Source organism: Grammomys surdaster, unplaced genomic scaffold (genome assembly GCF_004785775.1).
Source record: "Grammomys surdaster isolate TR1022 unplaced genomic scaffold, NIH_TR_1.0 126071, whole genome shotgun sequence".
Taxonomy (NCBI): domain Eukaryota; kingdom Metazoa; phylum Chordata; class Mammalia; order Rodentia; family Muridae; genus Grammomys; species Grammomys surdaster.
In genome coordinates, this window is record NW_021620880.1 from 84,738 (window position 1) to 108,366 (window position 23,629).

Genomic DNA, 23,629 nt, shown 5'->3' on the forward strand with positions numbered 1-23,629 from the left:
TTTCTTTCTTTCTTTCTTTCTTTCTTTCTTTCTTTCTTTCTTTCTTTCCTTCTTTTTGAGACAAGTTTAGCCATATAGCAGCCAGGCTGGCCTTAAACTTTTCATCCTCCACCAGTATAAGCAGCTAAAAAGTACCATTAATATGCTTAGATTCAAGTTGGGTGAATACAATTAATATCCATGTGGAATCATTAATTGGTCATCTATGTGGCACTAACTATAATCAGCAGGATTCGGAAAAACAGGATGATAGGAAAGCCTGTATTCAGCAGAACGGTTCTAGAAAATTTAGAAAAAGGAAAAAGGAATTACAGAAGAAATCAGAAGCTTAAGGAGACTCGGGGGAACATCATGTTTGTGGAGAACCCATGAGCAGGTTTCCAGTTTATTTTATAGTACTGAGATAAAATGCATACATGTTAGGCAAGTGTTCATACATGTGTTCATACATACTAGGCAAGTATTCTAGGACTGAGCTGGTGACTCAGTTACTGTCTCTTCCATAGAGGTTCAAACTTGTAAAGTACAGAAGATAAGCTTAAGTAGATAAAATGTAGCAAGGTTTTGAAAGACTTAAGTCTAGCCAGAAGACAGTGAGTTGGCAAGTCCAGGTTACCAGCTGGCTCACTAAACTCCTCAGGAGCAAGCCTCTGTCTCACAGAGCACATGGGGCCAGGCATCCTGCTTTGTGTGGACCAGAGACTTCTGTGAACACTGAGGTTGCAGAGATTCTGATTCTCAGCCTATCTTGCATCCTCCATCTGTCTCAGAAATGCCTTTTCAGCATTTCTTTGGTGGTGCATGCCTTTCACTCCAGCACTTGGGAGGCAGAGGCAGGCAGAATTCTTGTGAGTTACAGGCCAGCCTGGTCTACATAGTGTATTCCAGGGCTACACAGTGAGATCCTGTCTCAAAAAAAAAAAAAGGTCAGCTTACTACACACTGCATTTTTACTTCTCTTAATAATGTAACAGTTCTTCCTTTTTTGTATTTTCGTATACTGTTCATTTGCTGAAGAGAATGCATTATTGGTCCTAAAGGACAATTCTAAATTCAATGAATTGTATTCTCATGACTAATTTAACATAGTCTCTTATCCTTTAAATTGTTTATGTAAAATAAATTAGATCTAGAACCTTGGTAAAATTAGTTTCCAGTTTCTTCAGAAGAATATATCTGTAAATGAGCTCTTAAGTTTTTGATGTGTAATGGGCTCTTTGGCCAACAGAGCAGAAGGCTGCACTTTTGAGACTCTGGTCATTGTTCAGAGAATTTCTTTTACATTGTGTGACTGTTGATTTCATTGTTGCTCTGTCCACCCCAGGAGATGGAGGCCCTGAAAGGCATCAAATGGGCCAAAGGTTTGTGCCAGCTGGACATGGCAGAGCACACCTGTAACCCTGCGTTCAGATCCTTTTTAATTTGGAGGTCATGATGGTTAGTTGGATAGGATCTGAGATTGTCTAGGAAGCAAGCCTCCAGGTACACCTGTGAGGGACTATTTTGATTTAGCTAGCCTTTGAATATGCCTGTGAGAAATTATCTTGATTAGGTTGAGGTGAAAAGACACCCCCGACCCCCCATTTTCTCCAGTAGTGGTTAGCACTAATTCCCTGGGACTGGGTCCTGGACTGGATGGAAGGAACTCTAGCTGAGGAGTACCAGCATCACCTCTCTCTGCTTTCTGACCATGAGTGGGATGTAAGCAGCTGAGCTCGAGTTTCTGCCAGCAGGACTACCCACGACAATGCTATACACACTGGGGCTGAAAGCCAACATAAACTCCTTTCTTTAAGTAAATAAGACAGAGGTTGCAGACCAAAATGGACAAACAGCAAAAATTACAGAGCCACAAAACGGATCCTAACCTGACTTTAATTGGTGCATTTCTTTTCTTTTTACAGATCAACATCAGGATGATTCTCCTCCACCTCCACTCCCAGAAAGAACTCCGGAGTCCTTCTTTCTTGCTGATGAGGACTGTAAGTTGGCAGTTATAAAATGAAGTGTTAAAAGATTTAAAATAAGATAAACATGTTAGTTTATGCCTGTGATCTCAGCACTTGAGAGGCGGACACAAGAGGATCAGGAATTCAAGGCCATCGTTAGCCACATGATTTAAGGACAGCCTAAGCTCTGTGAGACCCTGTCTCTTAAGAACAAAGAAAAGACTAAGCATGGTGGTTTTGCTGGGAGGGAGAGGCAGATATCTGTGAGTGGAAGGCCAGCCAGGGCTACACAATGAGACCCTGTCTAAGAAACAAAACAAAACAAAACAAAACAAAAAACTCAACAAAATTAAATACAGTAAGTCTTCCATGGAAAGGTATAAAGATGACTAAATAAAAGAGTGCATTTTAGAGCTTATAATATATAATGAAAATGGTATCTAAGAGGCCAAACATATAGGCCAAACCTGAATCTACACCTATATTTAAGTCACAGGCTTAAGAAACTATACAACAAAACCTTTTTCCTTTCCTTTTTCTTTTTTGTTAAGGTATACAGGTCCAACCCATGAAAACTTCTTCTACTAGCTATCCTGAGACCACAGAGAACTCAACGTTTTCTAAACAGACATTGAAGACCCCTGGAAAAAGTTTCACAAGGAGCAAGGTAAGACAAGAGACTTAGAAAACATCCCAGAGTTCCCCTTACTACTGGTTTTTTTTCTTTCCACAGCACTAAGATTGAAAATTACATTAAGCATGTTTACTAAATTGAGTTTTGCTCTTGCACAGTCAAAATTAATAGAAAGCAAATATGTGCAATGAATGAGAGTACTTATAGTTAGATGTTAGTGTATGAGAATAAATGCATTACATGCAGAGAAGGTTAATGTATATCAATCCAGGGATAGGATTGGATAATTTCATAATTGTTAGTGGGTTGACAGTGCAGCTCAGTTAGCAGAAGCTTGCCTGAAGCATGCCTGAAGCCTGGGGTTTGACCTAGGTATGGTGGTGCATGTCTGTAATACTCATATCGGAATATTTAAGAGGTGGAGGCAAGAGTATCAGAAGTTCAAGACCAGGCTGGGATACATGAGACCATGTCTCAAAAAAAAAATAATGTAGAAAAATTTTAGGATCTAAAATTCACATCTACATTAGGATAAAGTGTAGATAGCTAAAAGATTTAAATGTTAAAATGTGTACATACACATAAAACTACTAAAAAGGAACTGGAGAGATGGTTCAGAAGTTAAGAGCACCGACTGCTCTTTCAGAGGACCTGAGCTTAATTCCCAGCACTTACATGGTGGATCTTAACTGTCTTTAACTCTGGTTCCAGAGGATCTGATGCCATCTTCTTGTCTCCTTGGGCACTAGGCATATACATGGTGCATAGATATACATTCAGGTAAAACATTTATACATATAAAATAATCAATCCAAAAAAATTTAAAACCTAAAAATAAAAAAAATCAACCCCCCAAATAACTTAACAATAACTATTTTTAAAAACCCTGAATTACAAGAGTACTTTTTGGTAAGATAGTTTTGTAACTCTGGAGCATGAGTGGCCCTTGTAACTATAACAATCCAGAAGCAGAGAGGCAGAAGATACAGGCAGCCCACTAAATGAAACAAAATGTCTGCACAGTGAAGAAAAGGTAGCTAAAAATCAAAGACAAAGACCAGACTGGAGAGGAGGACTGCAGCTGGCACCATGGTCAGGGAGTTTGTCTAATATATGATGAATTGGTAGAGATTCATAACTTCAAAATAAAACTGGGCAAAGAGTCCATGACTGAAAAGCAAAGCAACCCTCAGGGTGTTGCCAGTTTTGAGTGCTCCCAGTAGAGGGAGTGAAGGCTTGTCATCCTTGTCCCTGGGATTTTGACAGGATTGTTTCTAGGTATGTGCTAGGCTACATATGGTAAAACAGCAAGAGAGAGTCAAGTGGTGGTTTTATATTGAAATTAGGATATAAGATGGAAAAAATAATTGCAGTTTCATGGCAATTATTAAGGAAACTAATCCTGTTAAGTCTGTATTTCTAGTTGACTACAACAGTTTGAAACTTATAGGAAAAACATTTAACTTTCTCCTCTCTTCACTTTTACAGAGTTTGAAGATTTTCCGAAATATGAAAAAGAGTAAGCTCACTTGTACTTATTTTTTTTTAGAATGTATCTAAAAAATTTAAAGTTATACAATTTTTGGTATTACCCTATGCAAAAAGTTAACAGTATCATTCCCAAATAGCTTCAGAAGGGGCCTGTAGGTCAGAGTGGCCACCAGGCGTTGACTGGCTGGGCTCCACCAGCCTAACATTAGGTAGGGGTGCTGTTTACACAGAAGAATAATTAGTGCAACGGTTGGTATTTTCTACCCATTCCAAGATGCTTAGATAGAAATATGTTATTTAAAACTCCTAGCAGTCTAACCTCAGATATGTTTTCTTTGAAAACAGTAACAGCAAAGCATATTGTTAACCAAATGTGTGGATTTAATGAAAGATTTCCATTTTTACAAGTATTACCAGGAGTAAAAAGTCTGTTGCTCACTATTCTGCTGCATTGTAATGAAAATAAAAACCCACAGGCTCTTTAAACTTTTGGAAATTCTCTTAGACACCTTATTTACAATTACAAGCTCTATAAAACATGATGATGTGACTCTCAGAAATTTGATCCACTTGGTTAGTCAGGAAGATATTGGTATACTGGGGAGGGACAAAGAACACCACAGAAACTTCCTGAAAGCAAAATCTTGGGTGGATAGTCGAGTGTTACTTTACCCTCCTCCCCTCCTCTATTTCCCCAAATCCCAGGTTCTCAACAGTCTGCCAGCATTGCCATCACACTTGACCTCTGAAAGGATCTCTCACCCATTACAGCTGAAGGATGGTTAGGAAACAAGCATCCCCCCCCCCAAGAATTAGTCAAGGAGAATTTTAACATTTCAAAAGGAAATTACAGTAACAGGAAAAATTACATAGATTAAAAGCAAACGAGTGATCGACTTGGATAGTCAGCCAAAGGTTCATTTGATTAGCTTAAGAAGTACCCTTTTCTTTCTCTAGATCCAATGATATTTGGGGGTATCAAAGGAGCAGTAACTTCAGGTAGATTTATGTTGGGAGATCTTTGGGATATAGTGGGAGACAGAGGCTTCTTTTTGTAATTAACTCTCATGGCATCCTCTGAATGTAGCTTGGACTGTATTTTTGGGTTTTGGCTACTTTGATTCTATGTTCTTTAGCTGCTAAAAACAGCATCGAGCATTTAAACTGCCCTTGAAGCTTCGACATGTATTAGCTTAGACTTGTATACATGTCTCCACCCCTTCCAGATGCTCGTGACCTCAGAATGTCCTACATTCTTTCCCAATCTGAATAATTCAGTAGTCTGCAGTTAAGTTCAAAATGAAAATAACATTTTTTATCTGTTATTTTTGAGCTAGCATTTCTGTCTGCTTTCTTTCTCTGAATACTTGTCAAATGTCTGCTGTTTAGACATTGTGGAAGGTTCCTAGTATATGGTGGTCAACAGAGATAATACTAGCTCTTAGGATTATGTGCAACTCAAGCCTAGTGAGGAATTCAGAAACTAAGCAAGTAAGTCCCCGAGCACATACATAATAACATTGTGATAGATGTTATTAAAGAAAACAAGAGTAATTGTGAGAGAATGAAATGAGGTAGGGTGAGGCTGGAAGGATGAGAGAATAGTAGTTGCATTCTTACTGGTTTTGCTAAGTAGAGTTTAAGTGCAATGAGACACCAGAAGAGGATGTTACACAGAGACGCTATACACTATTTTATCCTGGCTGCTGTATGTGGAGAGTAGATTATACATGACAAGAGTGGAAGTTGTCAACTGTGATGTTCAGTGATGCCTATATTTAGTGGGAAAAAGTTTCAAGCAAATTTTGGTGTGTGTGCGTGTGTGTGTGCATACATGTATGATGGGGGCACACGTCTCAACTTGCATATGGAGGTCAGAGGACAACTTCGTAGAGTTGGTTTCCCCCTTCTACATTTACATGAGCTCCAAGGAACAAACTTGGGTTCTTAGACTTACACAGCAAACTCCTTTACCAACTGAGCCTTAGTGGGAAATTTTATTTTATTTTTTATTTATTTTTTATTTTTTTAACAGTAAAAAGCAGAGGAAGAATATTTCTTCAATGTGGCCCCCCCATTGAAAGGTGAACAAAAAGGTATCAGTGAACACAAGGCTTAGGTTTAAATACAGGACGAGAGGTATGCATGCCTAAGCAGCGCTGGTCAAGTTTTCTCTCTCCAACACCTTGTCTAAGCTCCCATATTTGTTGCAAAGTGGTCTGACAAGTTCTCAGAACTGTATGAAATTTCTCTCTGAGAAACAAGCTCCCACTCTGGCAAACACCAGCCTTTAGCTTTTTCTTTTCTTTTTTTCCTCAAATAGTAATTAATTCACACAGGGGTTATAAACACAGAAAGGCAGGATGTGGGGAAGGGAATGACACTGGAGTGTGGGTGTTCAGGGGGAATACAGATATCTTCAGAACCAGGTATCAGCTAGGTGAAGGTTCAGGGGACAATTCACTATGACTCTGCCTATGACTCGCTTGTCCTTATCTAAGCTGGCATTGTCTGCCAAGGCTACCTGTTTACAAGGTCTATGACTACTCAGGCTTGTAAATTTCCACAAAAGCTGCCTGTTGATATTAGCTTATAGCCATCTGTTTCATTGTTTTTCCACTGAGACCCAAAACTTGGTGTTAATATACATGTATGATATTACTGATTTTAGGCCTATGGCTAATTTTAGACCTACAGTGTGTAAGCAGGGCTGCCCCTGACATCTCCTCCCTTCTCTAAGTATAGAAGGGCTGTGGCAATTCTAAACTTGTGAAGGCGGGGATAGAGGCCTGACCTCCAGTATTTGAAGGGGACCTTGTAATGGCTCCAGTCCCCCTGTCGTCGTCCAGTGAGGCATGAGGGTCATACCCATCCCGATGTCTTTTTCCTGGAGAGGGGATACTTTTGACATCAACCCCTATGCAGTCAGGCTTGTCCCTCAGGGAACCCAGAGAGATATTTTTATCTTTTATTTATATTCCCTTGCAGTGCTTAGCCTCACAGCCTAAGCAAGAATTCAGATCGCCTGTCAGAGGGGGTTCTGGGTGGCCCCTCTCTGCTTGGTCTAGGGGCAGAAGTCCCCCCTTTTAGGTTGGGTGGAGATGGGTTTTGGAAACACCCTGTATAAAGTAACAACCTCATCTTGAGTCTCATGGTCCTCCATAGCTAACTTATGATAATGTATCTGAGTAGGTTTTGCTACCAAATTATTTATCTGTTGTATCACAGAGTTAGTCCACCTATTTAAGGGCCAGGGACCAGCAGGAAAAAGCAAAAAGAACCCAAATAATGGTCCCAAGATGGAAGGAAATAGGGTTGACAACCTTGGAGAGGCTGCAAACCACTTCTTGTACCAGCATTCATCTGTCTCTTTCGCTCTCTGATTTTTCTTAGGGCCTTCACTACCTATTTCATGCTCTCTTTAACCCTCCTTGTCTTGTCTATGTAAAGGCAACCTTCTTCTTTGAGGGTTGTACACAGTCAAGAGCTGTATACAGCCTTTTCTATTGTACTAGAGTAAATCAAGTCCAATAAGGATCTTTGTGATTTTAGGAGGTCTCTTCAGATGGCGAAACGAGGGATTTCTTCAGATTAGTGATGTGAATCTCTAGCTGTTTGATGTTCTTGTCAGTGGCCCTTCAAAGGTCTGAGTAGTATAAATTCGGAGGCCAGCATCTGGATTAGAACTTCTAACAGCAGACATCACGGGTGATTCATTTTAAGCTCTCCACAAAAGAATTAGTCTCTGTTCAATATTCTCAAGAGAGAGGTAAACCCTAATTTTCCTCAACAATTAATTGACAAAAGAGAGGTAATCTCACAAAAAGTAGAAGAAGCTATTACTAATCGATATATTATATAGTCTGATTAGTTGTCAGCGGTGCTATAACAGTCCTTTGACAAAAGATTATTAATATAGATTTATATATCCTTAAATAGGGTCTTCATGACTCTGAGTGTGGAAGGAGCAACTGTTGGCGCTTCTGCCCTGATTTTACAAGAACTCTCAAAAATTGGCTTTAAAAACAAAAGAGGGGGAATGGTACCCCCTCAGAAGGAGTCCCCCTGAAATACTCTCCATCATGCCTTGTTGACTTTTATCTCTCTAAAGCTGAAAGCTCATGGCAAATCTGCTGCTGACTGCCTCTGACACCACCAAGACCAACAAAACTTTGCCACAGATATGGGGAAGGACCCTCTTACCCTTAAAGGGAATGGCCCAGACCCAGTTCCCTTATGGGGCCGAGGACTGATATGCCTGTCTGATACCACAGAAGGCACAGCTAACCGGCTACCAAAAAGATTAATGACAAAAATAGATACCCCCACAAAGTCAGGCCCAACCATAAATACGATGAATAACAATTTACATCCGGGGGAGAGAAATCTCCCTGAGAATCCCCTTCTTTTTCCTTTCCAGGGAAATTTTAATTGTTTAGAAATACTATAGTTGCAAGTGACCAAAAAAAAAAAATCCAATTTAGGGTAACTGGATCATAAGAGAAGCATTTATTATTGTCTTGCAACTAAGAATTCAAATAACTCATTAAGTAGCTAACCCTTATTCCACAGAGCTTTGTTTCATTCTTATGTGTGTAAGCCTGTGTGTACATATGTATGCACAAATGGTGACCGATATCTTCCTTAACCATGTATCTTGTTTTCCATACAAGGTCTCTCATTGAATTGAGAGCTTATTAATGGAATAGACTAGCTGGTCAGCAAGCACTAGGGAGTCTACTTTCTTTATTTCCCACATGTGGGGATAATAGGCATACAGCTGCCATTCCTAGCTTTTTACCTGGGTACTGAGTCTGAACTCAGTTTTTCATGCTTGCTCAGCAAGCATTTTATCAATGAGCCATCTCTCCAGCCCTGGTTTTATTTTACTTTATAAACTTACTCATAGGCAGATTGTTTTTTTTTTTTTTACCATGTGGTTTCAGGCTTATGATGGAAAAAATTAGCCTTTTCCTGGTTGCTTAAGCAACAGTCTAGTGTAAATTTACTAGTGTAAATTGGCCGGATGTTGGCCTGGTTCATTTGCCTCTGCCTGAATAAATTCTTAACAATACATTTAACATTATGATTAGGCGTGATACTATGTCTTATATTTAGCCACTTAGTTACATGTGGTCACTGATTAACTAGTAATGAGATCAAACTTACACACATCTGGTGTGACCATGCCAACGTACTAACAATGGAACTCAGCCCAAGTTATTAGTCATTTCATTATCCTACACATACAAATAATTCCACTTGATATGTGGCAACTGAAGACTGGGGAGGATGTAAAGGAAACATTTATCTTGTTTAATCTGGCTGATACATGTTGAGCAGGCAGCAAGAGTAACAGGCCATAGGTAACATATCAGTTCTCTCTAATATATGTTTGCTGATCTTTGCTGCATTTGTTGAAAAAAAGGAAGGAGGGAGAGAAGGAAGGAAGGAAGGAAGGAAGGAAGGAAGGAAGGAAGGAAGGAAAGAAAGAAAGAAAGAAAGAAAGAAAGAAAGAAGAATGAATATTCCTCTTTGGGACAAATACTTTCTCTCAGATCACATGTAGAGATTACTGACATCTTTGTATATCCCTATCTTCATTCAACTGTGTTCATGTCTATCCTTAGTTCCTAGCTCAGTTCTTGACACACAGTATTTAGTAAGTGTGCATTTAATTGGAAATGCCTGAAATCTGCAATGTATTCTAGAGACTCATACTTGAGTATCATCCAGAAAGAAAATGTTCTAGATGTTTCTAGAAGCCTAATATTACATATGTGTAAACACATATATGTAGTTTTCACATTGCATTTTAAAATGTTAAGAACAACAACAAAAAAGGTAAGCAGTAATTTCTTCTTACTTATAAACTGTTTTTGAGAAAGTTTATATAAACTCGAGAAATCTTTATTCCTTAAGACTGTGCACTGTCAATTGCAGACTCAGTTTTATAAAATTCCTTTTAAAACCTGGCAAGAATTGATATATGCATATATTAAGGTATTAGGAACATAGGTATTTTTAGGCCCACACATAGTAAATACAATAGCGAACCAAGAAATATAACAATATGTTTGAAAGACTACGGCCCTAATTTAGCATCATCTATGAGGAAAAATGACTGGAAAGTAAAGGAGATTTAAGAGTCGAGGGAAATATAAGAAAAACCTCAGCTTGCCATAGATTAATTAATGTGAGACATTGAAAGTGTGTGTTATAACTTATCAGAGGACAAAGATAAACTCCAAGGCCAAATGTGAGTCCTAAAGTAGTGGATTTGTGACATCATTTCCTTGGTTTTGGGTATTGCTATATAATCTATTTGCAAAGAAAATAAATCTTGCTTGGTATGGTTGTTCAGGTCTGTAATCCCAGTAGTTGGGATGCCTAGGTAGGAAGAAGGCCAATCTGAAGGCCAGCATGGGATATTTAGTAAGTTTATGCCTGCAGATTGGGACTTTCCCTCCACTCTGTATCATAGTTATAAAAATATAATTTCAACCATTTGAGCACATTTAATATGATACTGATATATTTATTTTGGAGTATTGTTCTGGAGGAAATGTTTAATTTCAATAATCATACAAGCAAATAAATGGTAATCTAAATCCCTTGTCAGTCTTTACCTTACATATTTTTCCTCTGATTACAGGTGTTTGTAATTCTTCCTCGCCAAGCAAGCCCACCGAATGTGTTCAGCCAAAAAATTCCAGCTCCTTTCTGAATTTTGGTATGTGCATTATTTTATAGCAGAGTTAAACATGCTTATAATCTGGGTCTGGTGAGATGGACTGGTGATTAAGAGCACTAGATATTCTTTCAGAGGGTCCAGGTTCAATTCTAAGCACTCACAACATAGTAGCTCACAGTGTCTGTAACTCCAGTTTCAGAGGAGCTGATGTCCCTTGCTGGCCTCTGCAGGTACCGCAAGCACATGGTGCACAGACATACATGAAGGCAAAGCATCCAAACACATAGAAGAAATTATTTTTATATAAAATTTTAAATACAATTTCATTTTTATTTAAATACAATTTAAAAATTTAAAATTGTAGGAGAGATTAGAAAATGTAATACTGCTAGGCAGACATACAATTGCCCAAATGTAATTTTATTTCAGAGGAAGAAGCAGAAACTGAGAGATCAGTCTCTGTTATAATAATCCTTATATCATTTTGAGAAAATGTTTACTATAAATGCTCTATTTCTTTAGCTATAAAACTTGGTTTGCATTTCATTCACTCCATGTTTCAATGGTTACAATTGAAATGTTAAGACTGGTTCGATGTTGGTGGCATGTGCCTTTAATCCCAGCACTTGGGAGGCAGAGGCAGGTGGATCTCTGAGTCTGAGGTCAGGCTGGATTACAATGCAAGTTCCAGGACAGCAAGGGCTACACAGAGAAACCTTCTCTCAAAAAAAAAAAAAACCCAGAAAAAAGTTAAAATTTGTATAAAACATTCAGATGGAACATTGTATAAACTATGAAAAAACACACAATTTTGCCTTGGCTACAAAAGTTTTCTGCTTCCTTCTTTTCTCTAAATCATTTGAGTGATGTATGGATCATCTGACTTTATATTGTGTGACCCTGGAATGAAATCTTAGCTGCATCCATGTTGTTTCTTCTCAAACATGCCTAGATTTCAAAGGTTTGTATACTTGAAAGCACTCAGGTTTCAGTGCTTCCTGAAGTAGTGGCAATAAACGTTGTAAGAATATGTTACTTAAAAATATTTAATTTGCCTCAGAAGGAGCACACCCATAATCCCAGAACAAGCAAGGCTGAGGCAGGGGGATCATGAGTTCAGGGCCAGGCTGGGCTTGCATAGGGAGATTCTATATCAGAAACGACCCCCTCCCCAAGTTGAAAAAAAAAAAGCATGTGGTTCATGTTTCTTTTTCCTGAATTGATCTATATGCAGAAAACAGTTCTAAACTATTACAAATTAGCTAATGAATCAGATCAGATGTAGGTATCTGAAACTGTAGTTGTTCTAAGTGAGGACACAAGAAGTCCTCACCCTCTGCACAATGTATTGGCTATAGTCAAGGTACCCGTACTGAGGAGATGATTTCAATGTGTAACTACTTCATTTTCCTTCTCTTCATTTTCAAAAGAGTAAAGTTTATATGAACTAGGCTCTGTACACCTCCACTAACATTTAAAATTACTAGTTAATATCAGAGGTTTCTTCCAGCTCTGGCATATAGGAGTGTGTGTGTGTGTTTGTATGTTTGTGTGTTTGTGTGTGTGTGTATGTGTATGTATGTATGAGAATTTTGCAGTGCTTACCAGGCTGTTTTTGAACTTGTGGTCCTCCTGGCTTAACTTCCTACGTGTTTGGATTATAAGTAGTTGCTACCATTCCTGGCCTACTCTACTATAGTTTTGTTTTTAGACTTAAATTTTGTTTTAAACATTAGCAGTTGCTAGGGAAGGTGATGAAATGTAAGTATTAGAAAGATCTTTGAGTTTTTCATATTTTGTTCTCCCTCTTTCAAACCCTTTGTTTTTAAATTTAAGGCACCAAAGTTGCTAAGTGTAAGATGCTTTTAGAATCTATCACAATCAAGACATATATTGCTGGTGGAGAAGGATAAATGTCCTCATCCTGAAATTTTTTGCTAGCTTTTATTTTATATGAAAGATTTCTCTTATTCTTCTGTGGAGGCAAGGGGGGTGCATTTCAGGAAAAGTAATTATAACTCATTTAGAACCATTTCTTTTTAGGTTTATTTTATATTTTCTAAGTTTTGAAAACATAATGTTTTAGTAAACTCAGGAGTTTCTATGACTTCATAGATACAGAACTAGATTTAATAATACCAGATAAATATTATTGCTTAATTTTATAAAAATGAAATTTGTTTTGTGGTCAGTGGGTGAGTGAATAAAACAGATAAATGGTGTTATATATTCTATTATTACAGGCTACTATAATCAGAGTTCTTCATACAGCTATTAATATTAGTTAATCTGTAAGTGGTCTAAGTTTAAATATTAGTAGTATTTGGGTTTGAGGTGTGGCCCCGTACAAAATACTTGCCTAGCATATGCAAGGCCAGTTGTTTGATCCCCAGTACAACAAAAACAATGGTCTATTTTCACTTAAACTTTAATTACTATAATGCCTTAACAGTCTATTACTAAATTGATCGAAGAGGGTGCTTAACTTTTTTGATGCTATACTCTAAAATTCAAGTATTCATTTCTGTGTAAAAATACCTGTTTTCGTTCAGTTTTATTTTTTATCCCCAGGTTTTGGAAATCGTTTTTCAAAACCAAAAGGACCAAGGAGCCCACCATCAACTTGGAATATTTAACACACCTCGAGATTTATAAGAATATTTGTTAAAACTGTACCTGCAAATAAAGCTACTAGAATACTGGTATAATAATAATATCATTAATGAAGATAAATTGTGTCAATAGTCTTGAAAAGGAAGGCAATATGTGAAAAACTTCCAGTAACCTTGTATTTTCATATTCCTCATATTTTATTGGGCACTGCCAATAAAGTTTGACCTTCAGTTTATGTTTCAAAGTGTATTTATTTTTTACTTTTACTTTCTCACTTTACTTATAGTTTACTTTCTCTCTCTCTCCATATATAAATTTACTATAAATATACATTTTTGTTTTGAGATGATGTCTCCTCCTGCCATAGCCTTTGGAGGGCTGGGATAACAAGCTCACAAGTTCAGTATAAACATTCATTTCAGTAGGCTTATAAAAATTTGATCTTAACTAACATTCTCTTTAAAATATTTTTATATATACAAATGTTTTTGCCTTTATGTAAGGATGTACATCACCTATGTGTAGTGCTCATCAAGGCCAGAAGAGGGAGCTGAATCCCTTGAATTGAAATTACAGGTTGTGAGTTGCTGTGTGGGTTCTGGGAACTGAACCAGGGTCCTCTGCAAGAGCAGTTAAGTGCACTTAACTAACCATCTGAGTCATCTCTCCATCCTTTCAACTAAATTTATACATTAATATTAAAAATAACGTAAGAAAGTAGACAGGTCTTGATATGTAGCCCCAGGCAGCCTCAAACCAATGATCCTCCTACTTCATGCTGCATACTGCTGGTATTGCAGATGTGTTCCATCATGACTGACTAAAGGTTTTATTTAAAAACAAAACACCCCTTACTTTGTGCTTGTAGTACTGCTTGTGAAAATGACTGTTCTGGGATGTTATTTTTGTCTAAATGGAGTGTATCTCTTCTACCTTCCCAAATGCTGCATAAAAGGAAAGATGATGTACAAATAATGGCAGTGATCACTTTTGTGATGCTATAATGAGATGTTCAACTATATGTTTAACCAGTTATTCACTTACCAATTCAAGAAAAAAAATCAACAGCAGTTACTTTTTGTCAACACTTTAAAATTATTTTAAATTCGTTTTTGATAGTGCTTTCTTCATAGAAGAGGCCCTATATATAAATGTGTTCACATAAAACAAATTTATGTTCACAATCATTTAAAGGTACTGGTGATTTGAAAATGTATTTCTATATGACTATGGATTCTCTTACATAAATTATATTTCAAATCTAGTTTTACACAATAAATAAATTAATGGATCTTTATTATTTTAAAGGGTTCGCTTTACTTTCTCTATCAGGTTAATATTTTTACATATGAAAATACAACCTAGCAACAGTGTTATTTGTGTTTTAATGCTTTTTGTTAGGAAAAGCAATGCTGGAGCAAATTGACCGGTATTGTTATTTGTTTATTGTAGTACAATGTATACCCAATAAGTGTTCAAAAACTTCTCTATTTTAAACGATAACTTTTATTGCAGAAGTTCACTCAACCTAAGTTACTTCTCTGGGAACTAGTGGTGTTAAACCACAGTTATTTTTATATGCCTAGTACATCATTGTAGCCAGTTATTCCAAATATCTTTCTTAAGGACTTAAATGTAATTCTAGGTAAAAAGCTAAAGTAATGAAACTCAAAATGGATTTGAATAAACACCATCTCCTGGCGAACAGTGTCAGGTTGACAACGCTTTTCACATTTGCAAATTTATATTTATGGTTTGAAAAAAAATTAAAAAGTTTCTATCGAGACTTTTTTTGTTAACTATAGCTATACGTTCAACAAAAATGCCGGATTCTACCTTCCCAAGCATTGGAGGGAAAAGTGACTCTGGCAAGGCGGAGCTGTGCTCGGGAGACTCCTAAGGCAATATTTGCACCTGCCTTGAGCCTGTAGCTGTTACCACAGCAAGGCTATAGAAAATGCTGCTTCTTCTCCCCCCCCCCCCCCATAGCAGCTTTACTATACTCTACAGCGAAATAGTCCTTTTACATATTCCGAAATTCTTTTTCTCCTCTTTAATCATGGGTAAAGGCTGGAGATTCTTTTACCTCACAAAGGCTATGAGAGAAATACGAAATTGAAAAGTCACTATGGAGACCACCTCTGGGTAAGATGAAGGAGGAACACTGGAAGTGGAGCGCCTGAACACACCGCCAGACTCTGAAACCTATTAACATTGTTTGGGCCGTTAGGGCGGTTGGCGGCAACTCGCCGGCGGGCGGCAGTTGCGTCGCACCCCGAAGCGTGCCTAGGCGCACGCTCCCCTCCGCTCCTCCACTCAGAGAGCAGGAGGGGCGGAGGGTGGGGAGTGGGGGGGAGGGGAAGAGAACGCGGAGGTCGGTGGAACTACAACTCCCGCAAGGCTTTGCGCGACCAGGGTGCTTTACAATAGAAGCTCGGTTGGCGAGGCCTGCGGAGAGGTGCCGGAACTGTCGTTTCCGGCATGTTCAGGTCTTCAAGAACGACCGATCAGTGGAGGGCGGGGGAGAGACTCCAATGCCCAGCGGGCCATGCGCGGGCAGCGCTTGCGCGAACCGCGGACGGGGGGGCGGTCGGGCCATTTAAATGTGTGTTTGTGGGTGAAATGGCTGCGCAGGTCGGAGCGGTTCGCGTAGTACGGGCGGTGGCGGCGCAGGAGGAGCCGGACAAAGAGGGGAAGGAGAAACCCCATGTTGGGGTTTCGCCGCGAGGAGTGAAGCGGCAGCGCCGGGCGAGCAGCGGGGGTTCTCAGGAGAAGCGGGGGCGACCGAGCCAGGACCCCCCTCTCGCTCCCCCTCATCGGCGGCGTCGTAGCCGCCAACATCCCGGGCCGCTGCCTCCAACGAATGCCGTCCCAACCGTCCCAGGCCCTGTTGAACCTCTGCTCCTGCCGCCTCCGCCGCCACCGTCGCTGGCACCCGCCGGGCCCGCTGTCGCTGCCCCGCTCCCGGCCCCAGGCACCTCGGCCCTCTTCACCTTTTCGCCCCTGACGGTGAGCGCGGCCGGGCCCAAGCATAAGGGCCACAAGGAGCGGCACAAGCACCATCACCACCGCGGCTCCGATGGTGACCCCGGTGCCTGCGTTCCGGGCGATCTAAAGCACAAGGACAAGCAGGAAAACGGCGAGAGGAGCGGAGGGGTGCCTTTGATCAAGGCCCCCAAGAGAGGTGAGAACAGGCGAACCGCTGGGGCTCGGGCTGTAGGTCTCAGTGCCCATATCCCGCCCCTTTAGGACTGAAAGACGCAGCTCTACTCCCCTGAGCCCACTGAAGTGGACTCCGGATTGCAGGCGGTTGCCACAGTTTGACCTACTTGAGGCTTCTCTCTGAGGCCGAGCTGTCAGTTTCCATCCCTGTTTGTAGTCCCCCGGAGCCTTTGCAACATTTATTTTCAAATTCGGCAGGGTTTCCGCGCCGCGCGGTGCTTGGCATCGGATTAGTAGGTGGGGTACTAAAACCTGCCTTTCTGAAGTAAAGGCTTGTCACTGAAAGTCCCTTCTTGTTCTCCTTCTTGGAAATCTTTAGTTTTTCTCATTCCCGGCACCTACATATTTACAGGTTCGACTCTGGGCTCTGAGTTTCAATTCTCAAAGAGGTTACACAACTCACTGATTGCCTTAGCTTCAGCGAGGTTAACAAAATCATTTACGATGTTTCTTTTTCGGCTAGACGTGGTAAATAAAATCGTTATTTTTTTTAATTAGCCCTTTTAATTGTTAGTATGGATAGGACTGGTTCGAGGAAGGTTTTATCACCCTTTGAATCCTAGGAAATAGACCAACCATCTCTCCGAAGGGAAGGAAGTGTGCAATAGGATGTAGATGCAGATTCTAGTTCCATTTCTTTATGCCAGAGCTCTGTTTGAGAATCTCTGCAATTCCAGCAGTCTTTAAAGGTATTTCACATAGAAAAGGTAGGGCTAGTTAAGTGTGCTTTTGAGAGGAATTAGGTTGGCCAAAATTGGTGTCTTCTATTGCCAGATACTTGTAGCATGTATTTATATTCTTTATGGAAGAAATGAAGTATGCTTTTGCCTATGCCGTATTTATTATAACTTGCAATATTCATAATCTTAGTAATACATTAACACATTAATATGTGTTTGAATCCTGAGACATTTCCAGTTATTAGTGAACTAATCTTTGAATCTAAAATTTTGAGTAGCTTGGATTCTTCCCATATATTTAGTGATAGTGCTAACCTGTGTGTGTGTGTGTTTGTATTTAGGTGCAAATAATAGGTTTTCATTTCCACTGGATAGAACTGCATCTATATTTTTCTTTGGTGGTATCCAGATACCATCTTTAGGAGTATAATTGGAAAACTGTCTGGTGTGCCAGTTTCCAAAATAATTGCATATTGGAGTAGCTTATATTTTTACCCTTATTCCCCAGACTCCCTGGTGTGTGTCCATACACAGCTGCAGGGAAATTTGAATAATCATTTCCTTCAAATGTGTGCTGTAGGAAAGAATACTAGTTAGTGCTCATGGCATAGAACCCAGGCTCCTAAATGCTAGTTCAAGCTTTAACACCGGTCTGCCTGGCTTTGCTTTCCCTTGCTTCCTTTTCTCCACTCCTTTGCTTGGCTTTTCCCTATGCCTTGACAATTCTCATTCTAGCAGCAGTCAGTAAGCTGACTAGAAATGATCAGAGATCTCTCAGCTCCCCTTTATGGGGGAGGGTGGTGCTGACACGTGTAGTAATTCACAGTGTGCGCCTGGGAAGACTGTACAGGCCCCGTGTTCTTTTAAAATCGTACAAAACCAATTCTCTAATGCTGATGAATAGAATTTTCTCAGATGATGTAAATGTTCTGTATCTGTGTTGTCGAATGTGGTAGCCATATGCGACACTTAAACAGATTTGTAATGTGGCTGAATGACTGAGAAACTGAAATTTTATTTTATTGTAATTTATAACATGTACATACAGCTTATGGCTACTACATTGGACTGTACAGCATTTTACCAGTACATGAAGAAGAGAAATGGGTTAAAACCAGGCCATTTGAACACGGTTCTCTTCTGGTTTAGAGATAATTGGATCGTATACCCAAACATATATATTCTGGGGGAAATTGGGCCCTCCGGTCAAGAAGGCCCAATTTTAGGCAAACCTGTACTGTAGTGGTCTGGATATCTGAACCACACTGAAGCTTCTGTATAAAGTAAGCGGTGTTAATATTTTTTAGTTTAAGCTTTTTGCATAGTTGGGCCAATACTTGTAAATAAAAAAAAAATCTCACAGTATGTTTATTTTGATTATCTTTAGGTTCAGGAAGCATGGCTCTGGCAGTAAATTTTGGTTCTAGTACTTAGGATCAAAAATTAGTCTCGTTTTAATCCCAGTTTTCCTGTTTGTACAATGAGATTGTGGTATTTCATGTATATGGTTGTTATAGGGATGGTGGGGGCACTGTATGGAAATCATTTAAAATAGTGCTTGGCTCATGATTAAAACCAGCTTGCCTGCCTGCTTGCTTGCTTGCTTGCTTTATTTATTTAATACTGTGCTTGGTCCTCAATTAAGTAGATTGTTGCTTACAAAGGAATCTTGTCCTTTTGCTTACTCTAAGATTTTTAGGAACTTCCGATATACTTTGAAATAATTATAGATTCATAGAAAATACCACAGAGAAGCCCTTTTCCTTTTTCCAGTTTACTTCAGTGATTATATCTTATATAACTATTGTATAATACCAACACCAGGAAATATATGTACGTGTGTGTGTGTGTGTGATGTGTGTGTGTGTGTGTATTTTTCTGTGCCATTTTATTATATGTAAATTTGTGTAAACAAATTGTAAACAAAGCACAAAACTCTGCAGAAACATCTCTCATGACTTTGCCTTAATAGCACTGTCTCCCTACCCTCGATTCTGTTTCTAACCAATTACAACCACTAGTCTGTCTCTATCTTTATAATTTTTGTCATTTGAGAATATTACATATTCGAGGTCTTTTGAAGCTAGCTTATTAGTCTCAGCCTGATGTCTCTGAGATCATCCATGTGGTGTATATGTCAGTGACTCACTTTTTCATTACTGGATAGTATTCTCAGCAAGGGTATACAGTGATTCTTGGATTTAAGGAATTTTGGTGTCTAGTTTGGGGCTATTAGAAATAAAGTTTTCTGTTCAGAGTTTTGTTTGGAAGCAAATCTTCATTTCTTTGGGAAATGTTTTTATTAGGTCATGTGGTGAGTATATGTTTATGGCTTGGTTATTTATTTTACCATGTTGCTATATTGTTTTCTTAAGTGTACTCTCTGCATTCCCATTAGTGACTTAATTCTTTTATTCTTTATTTTTTTACATTCTTGTCAGTATCTGATGTTGTAACTATTTTTATTTTAGCAGTTTCAGTAGCTGTGAGATGATTATCTTATGGTCTCATGGCTAGTAATATTAACTAACTTTTTTTTGTCCTTTTTAGAGCCTCATCGGTAAAATTTGTTCCTTGGTGTTTCTTTGTTTGTTTTTGTGTTTTTGGTGCCAATTTTCTAATAATATTGTTTTTAAAAAATATTTTAAGAATTTTTTTATTGAGGATTATTTGTCTATTACAGGTACAATTCTGTTATTCATTGTTTGGTTTGCAAATACTTTCATGTAGTTTATTGCTTGCTTTTCCCTCAGTTTAACAAGATGTTTCACACAACAAAACCAGCGATGTTTTATTGACTCTTTTCTTTAATGAATCATTTTTGGGTGTCATTCTCCCCTTATAACTTCATTTTTTTTTGCTTTATAATTTCAATTGTTTTTTGTTTGTTTAAATCTGTGGTCCTTTTGAGCTAATTTTATACAGGTGTGAGATTGTTGTGGTTGGTTTTTTTGAACGGGATGTGTTTAGGTAAATAGTCACTATAACACCTTTAATTGAAAGCTTATTGTCCTTCATTGAATTGCCCTTGCACCTATATAAAATTACTTCTGCAGCTGATGTCCTGGGTTGCTTTCTATTACTGTGATAAACACCATGACCAAAAACAACATAGGAAGGAAAGAGTTGATTTCACAGATGTCAGTCCCTCATGTCAGGAAGTCAGGAACCTGAAGGCAGGAACTGAAGCAAAGATCACGAAGGAGCGCTGCTAGCTAGCTAGCTTCCCATAGATCATTCTATTTCTTTTCTTAAACCACGCAAGATCACCTGCACAGATTTGGCATTGCCTGGACCCTCTCACATCATCGTCAATCAAAAAGATATCCCACAGACATTCAATCTGATGGAGGCATTTTCTGAATTGAGGTTTCTTTTTCCCAGGCTCTAGCATTTCAAGTGGACAGAGCTAACCAAGCACAACTGGGAGGCGGCAGGGAGACTGGAGCTTTCAAGGCAGCATGGGTTACATACAAGGTCTCAACCAGCTGTGTTGGTAGAGAACCTGCCTATGCTACTATGCTACTAAACTAGCAATGCAAGTTTAGTCCCCAACACAGCCCCAAACTGGCTGTGGAAGCACTGGCTGTAGTCTCAGCACTTGAGAGGTGGAGGTAAGGAAGGTCAGGGTTAGGGTCATATGCTCACATGAAGCAACTTGGCACCTTGAGACTTTGTCTCAAAATAAAACAAAAATCACTTCTCCTGACTCTTAAATTTTAAAAGTTGGTAAGATTGGTTTTCATGTTTTAGATTGTGGAAAAACCCTAATAGCACATGAAAACCATTTGATATGTAAATTCTGTGTCCATAGATAAAAGTTTTATTTGACTACAACTGTTCATTTATATAGTCTATATAGTTTTTGCATTATATTAGCAGCTTATGAGTAGTTGAGGCAGAGATCATATGCTCTCCGAAGCCTGTTGTGTTCTTTACAGAGAAACTTGGCAACCTCTGACTTGAGACATGGACTATGACTAAGAGACATGCTCCTGCATATCACTCCCACAGTACTCAATCCAAATTCAAATATAGGATAATTTCAGATATGACCACTTCAGACATCTGGCATTGCTCATAAATAATTAAAAGTTTGGTATGTAAATACTTGCTCTTAAATTTGAAGTAAAATAATTTTCAGAGTTGAGGTAACATGTTTGAAATTTCCTAATGGTAGAACTGAATATTAGACTCTTAAGAAAAACCAAACACCTCAGGGTCCAGTTTGCCCTTTCTGCTATGAACATTGAGATTGATGTTTATAAAGAAATATTAAAATGTTTGCTATATCTTATAAGCAGTATGCTTGATACTTGTAGCCTTTGATCTTAATTTCTTTCTCTCCTTTGTCATTGTTCATAAAGCATAGATCAAAGATAGTTCATCAAAAGTAATAGTTTCTTTTTAATTGTTCTCAGTTGGTAACTATGATTTTAATATATTAAGGAAAGAATCAGAAGATGCTGCCTAGTTCTTAACTTCATTATCAGTAAACTAATTGTCATTAACTTCATTGTCAGGATTGCTCTTATGTGAGTCTTCATAGTCAGGTTTTCTGATTTTGACTTTTGACCCCTTCCTAGCTGCTATCATGTGGAAGATACTGGATGTAATGGCACATTTGTGAGATCACAGCATTTGGGAGGCTGAGGATCGCCAGCTGTAGTAGGACCTTATCTCAGAAAATAGAAAGATATTGATAGAAACACTTGATTGATTTTTGTGGTAGGAATGGAGAATTATTGTGATTCTATTGAGAATTAATTTCATTTATCAGAAACTTCAGAACTGTTTTTCCCTATCCACAGAAAGGAAAAAAATTCTTGTCCGTAAGGCATGAAAACTTTCATATAACAAAATGCTATCTTTGTGATCACCAGTTTCTAAAGGACACTATGTTTGTGAATACAATAATACTTTTCTTTACTGGAAACTCATATAGGCTAGCATCTGAAGTCCATTAATTGTAACTGGATAATCTTAGTTAATAATTTGCCAGAGTGTTTAGGGAGAGAGAGGCTTATAGAAGAGATAGGAAGAGTGTATGCTGTTCTGTAGTGGAAGAATCTGAATTTTGGAATTAGATGAGTCTGAATTTTGACTGTTAGCTGCTAGCTTTGTGACCTAATGTGAAGAATTTCTGTGTCTACTGAACTGAACTGTTGGATTAAAATGAGATGAGTAAATCCTAATAGATATCTAGTGAGTCAGTTTTCTCCCCCTTTGTTTTACTGTGATATACTGTATCATACTCTGGATCAGTAATTTCTAGTTTTAATCTGATGTTCCAGAGTTGTTGACAAGTATTTCAAGGCATATTATCCAATCCTTTTATTAATTATGATTACAATAAGATAAAGAGTTGTGTGTTAGACCTGTGATGAAAGATTTATTCTCTTGTTTAATCCTAGCAATAACTCTTACAATAAACACTGGTGTTAATAATATTTTAAAGTAAGAAAATAAAGGCTTAAGGGAATTTCTGAGTTTGTCCAGAGACTAATGAGCAGTAGCAGTGAGAGTCATTTCCGTCTAAACTGTGAAGCATTGGGGGGTGGGGCACTTTTGGTTTTGTTTGTTTTTGTTTTGGTGGCAGGGTGTTGTGCTATACCTCAGGCTAGCTTTGACCACATATATTCTTCTATATTCCTCTGGAGTTCTGGATTAAGGGGGAACATAAATGCCCAGCTTCAGTTTGCACTGTTTGTATGTGTTCATGTTCTTGTTGGTGTGCTTGTGGAGGCCAGAGGTCTATCTCAGGAGTCATTCATTCATCATGAACCTTCTGCTTTGTTTTTGAGACAGTCTCTTACTGGGACTTGGGGCTCATCCATTTAACTGGCTGACCAGTGAGCTCCAGGGATCCTCCCTGTTGTTGGGATTCCAAGCACTTGCCACTATGGTTGACTTTTTCTTTTTTTAGGTTGGGGACTGAACTAACTCAGGTCTTCATACTTTGCAAACAAGTACTTCACCAACAGAGCTATTGCCTGCTCTTAAATAGCACATTCTGCGTTTAGGTTTCTACCATTTGGGAGTGAAAATAGTAATTAACATTTACTATTTGTTATATTCTAGGATTATGCCAAACACTTTACATGCATTTTGCATTTATTCTGTAGATTTTTACAGGGAAATACTCTTGTCTCCCTTCCCCCATTTTATCACTCAGAAACACTGAGGTACAGAAATGCTAGTTTGCAAAAGGCTAGGCTAATTATTTGGGAGTGCAAAATGGTAAAGCTTCTTCAGAAGACAATTTGGCAGTGTTTAAAAAGCTGAACGTACTCTATGATATGGCAGTTTACATTCTATTTGTTATTTACCCAAAGGATTTGGAAAC

The 23,629-nt window shown here is 38.6% G+C and overlaps 2 protein-coding genes across 3 annotated transcripts in view; both read left to right on the top strand.

Moving 5' to 3' along the window:
* Ptpn22 (protein tyrosine phosphatase non-receptor type 22) overlaps positions 1 to 13,616 on the top strand; it is a 55,901-nt gene extending 42,285 nt beyond the window's left edge. Inside the window, exons 17-21 of one of the 2 annotated variants that reach the window (XM_028755619.1) lie at positions 1,905 to 1,982; positions 2,501 to 2,616; positions 4,072 to 4,102; positions 10,730 to 10,807; positions 13,340 to 13,616. In XM_028755619.1, the coding sequence (XP_028611452.1) occupies positions 1,905 to 1,982; positions 2,501 to 2,616; positions 4,072 to 4,102; positions 10,730 to 10,807; positions 13,340 to 13,404 (368 nt within the window). In that variant the 3' untranslated portion in view covers positions 13,405 to 13,616. The remainder of the gene's footprint in view (positions 1 to 1,904; positions 1,983 to 2,500; positions 2,617 to 4,071; positions 4,103 to 10,729; positions 10,808 to 13,339) is intronic. The other variant, XM_028755621.1, reaches the window with a different exon arrangement.
* Positions 13,617 to 15,519: 1,903 nt separating this feature from the next.
* Positions 15,520 to 23,629, top strand: part of Rsbn1 (round spermatid basic protein 1) — a 50,017-nt gene continuing 41,907 nt past the window's right edge. The window contains exon 1 of the mRNA XM_028755656.1: positions 15,520 to 16,565. Within this exon, the coding sequence (XP_028611489.1) occupies positions 15,863 to 16,565 (703 nt within the window). The 5' untranslated portion in view covers positions 15,520 to 15,862. The remainder of the gene's footprint in view (positions 16,566 to 23,629) is intronic.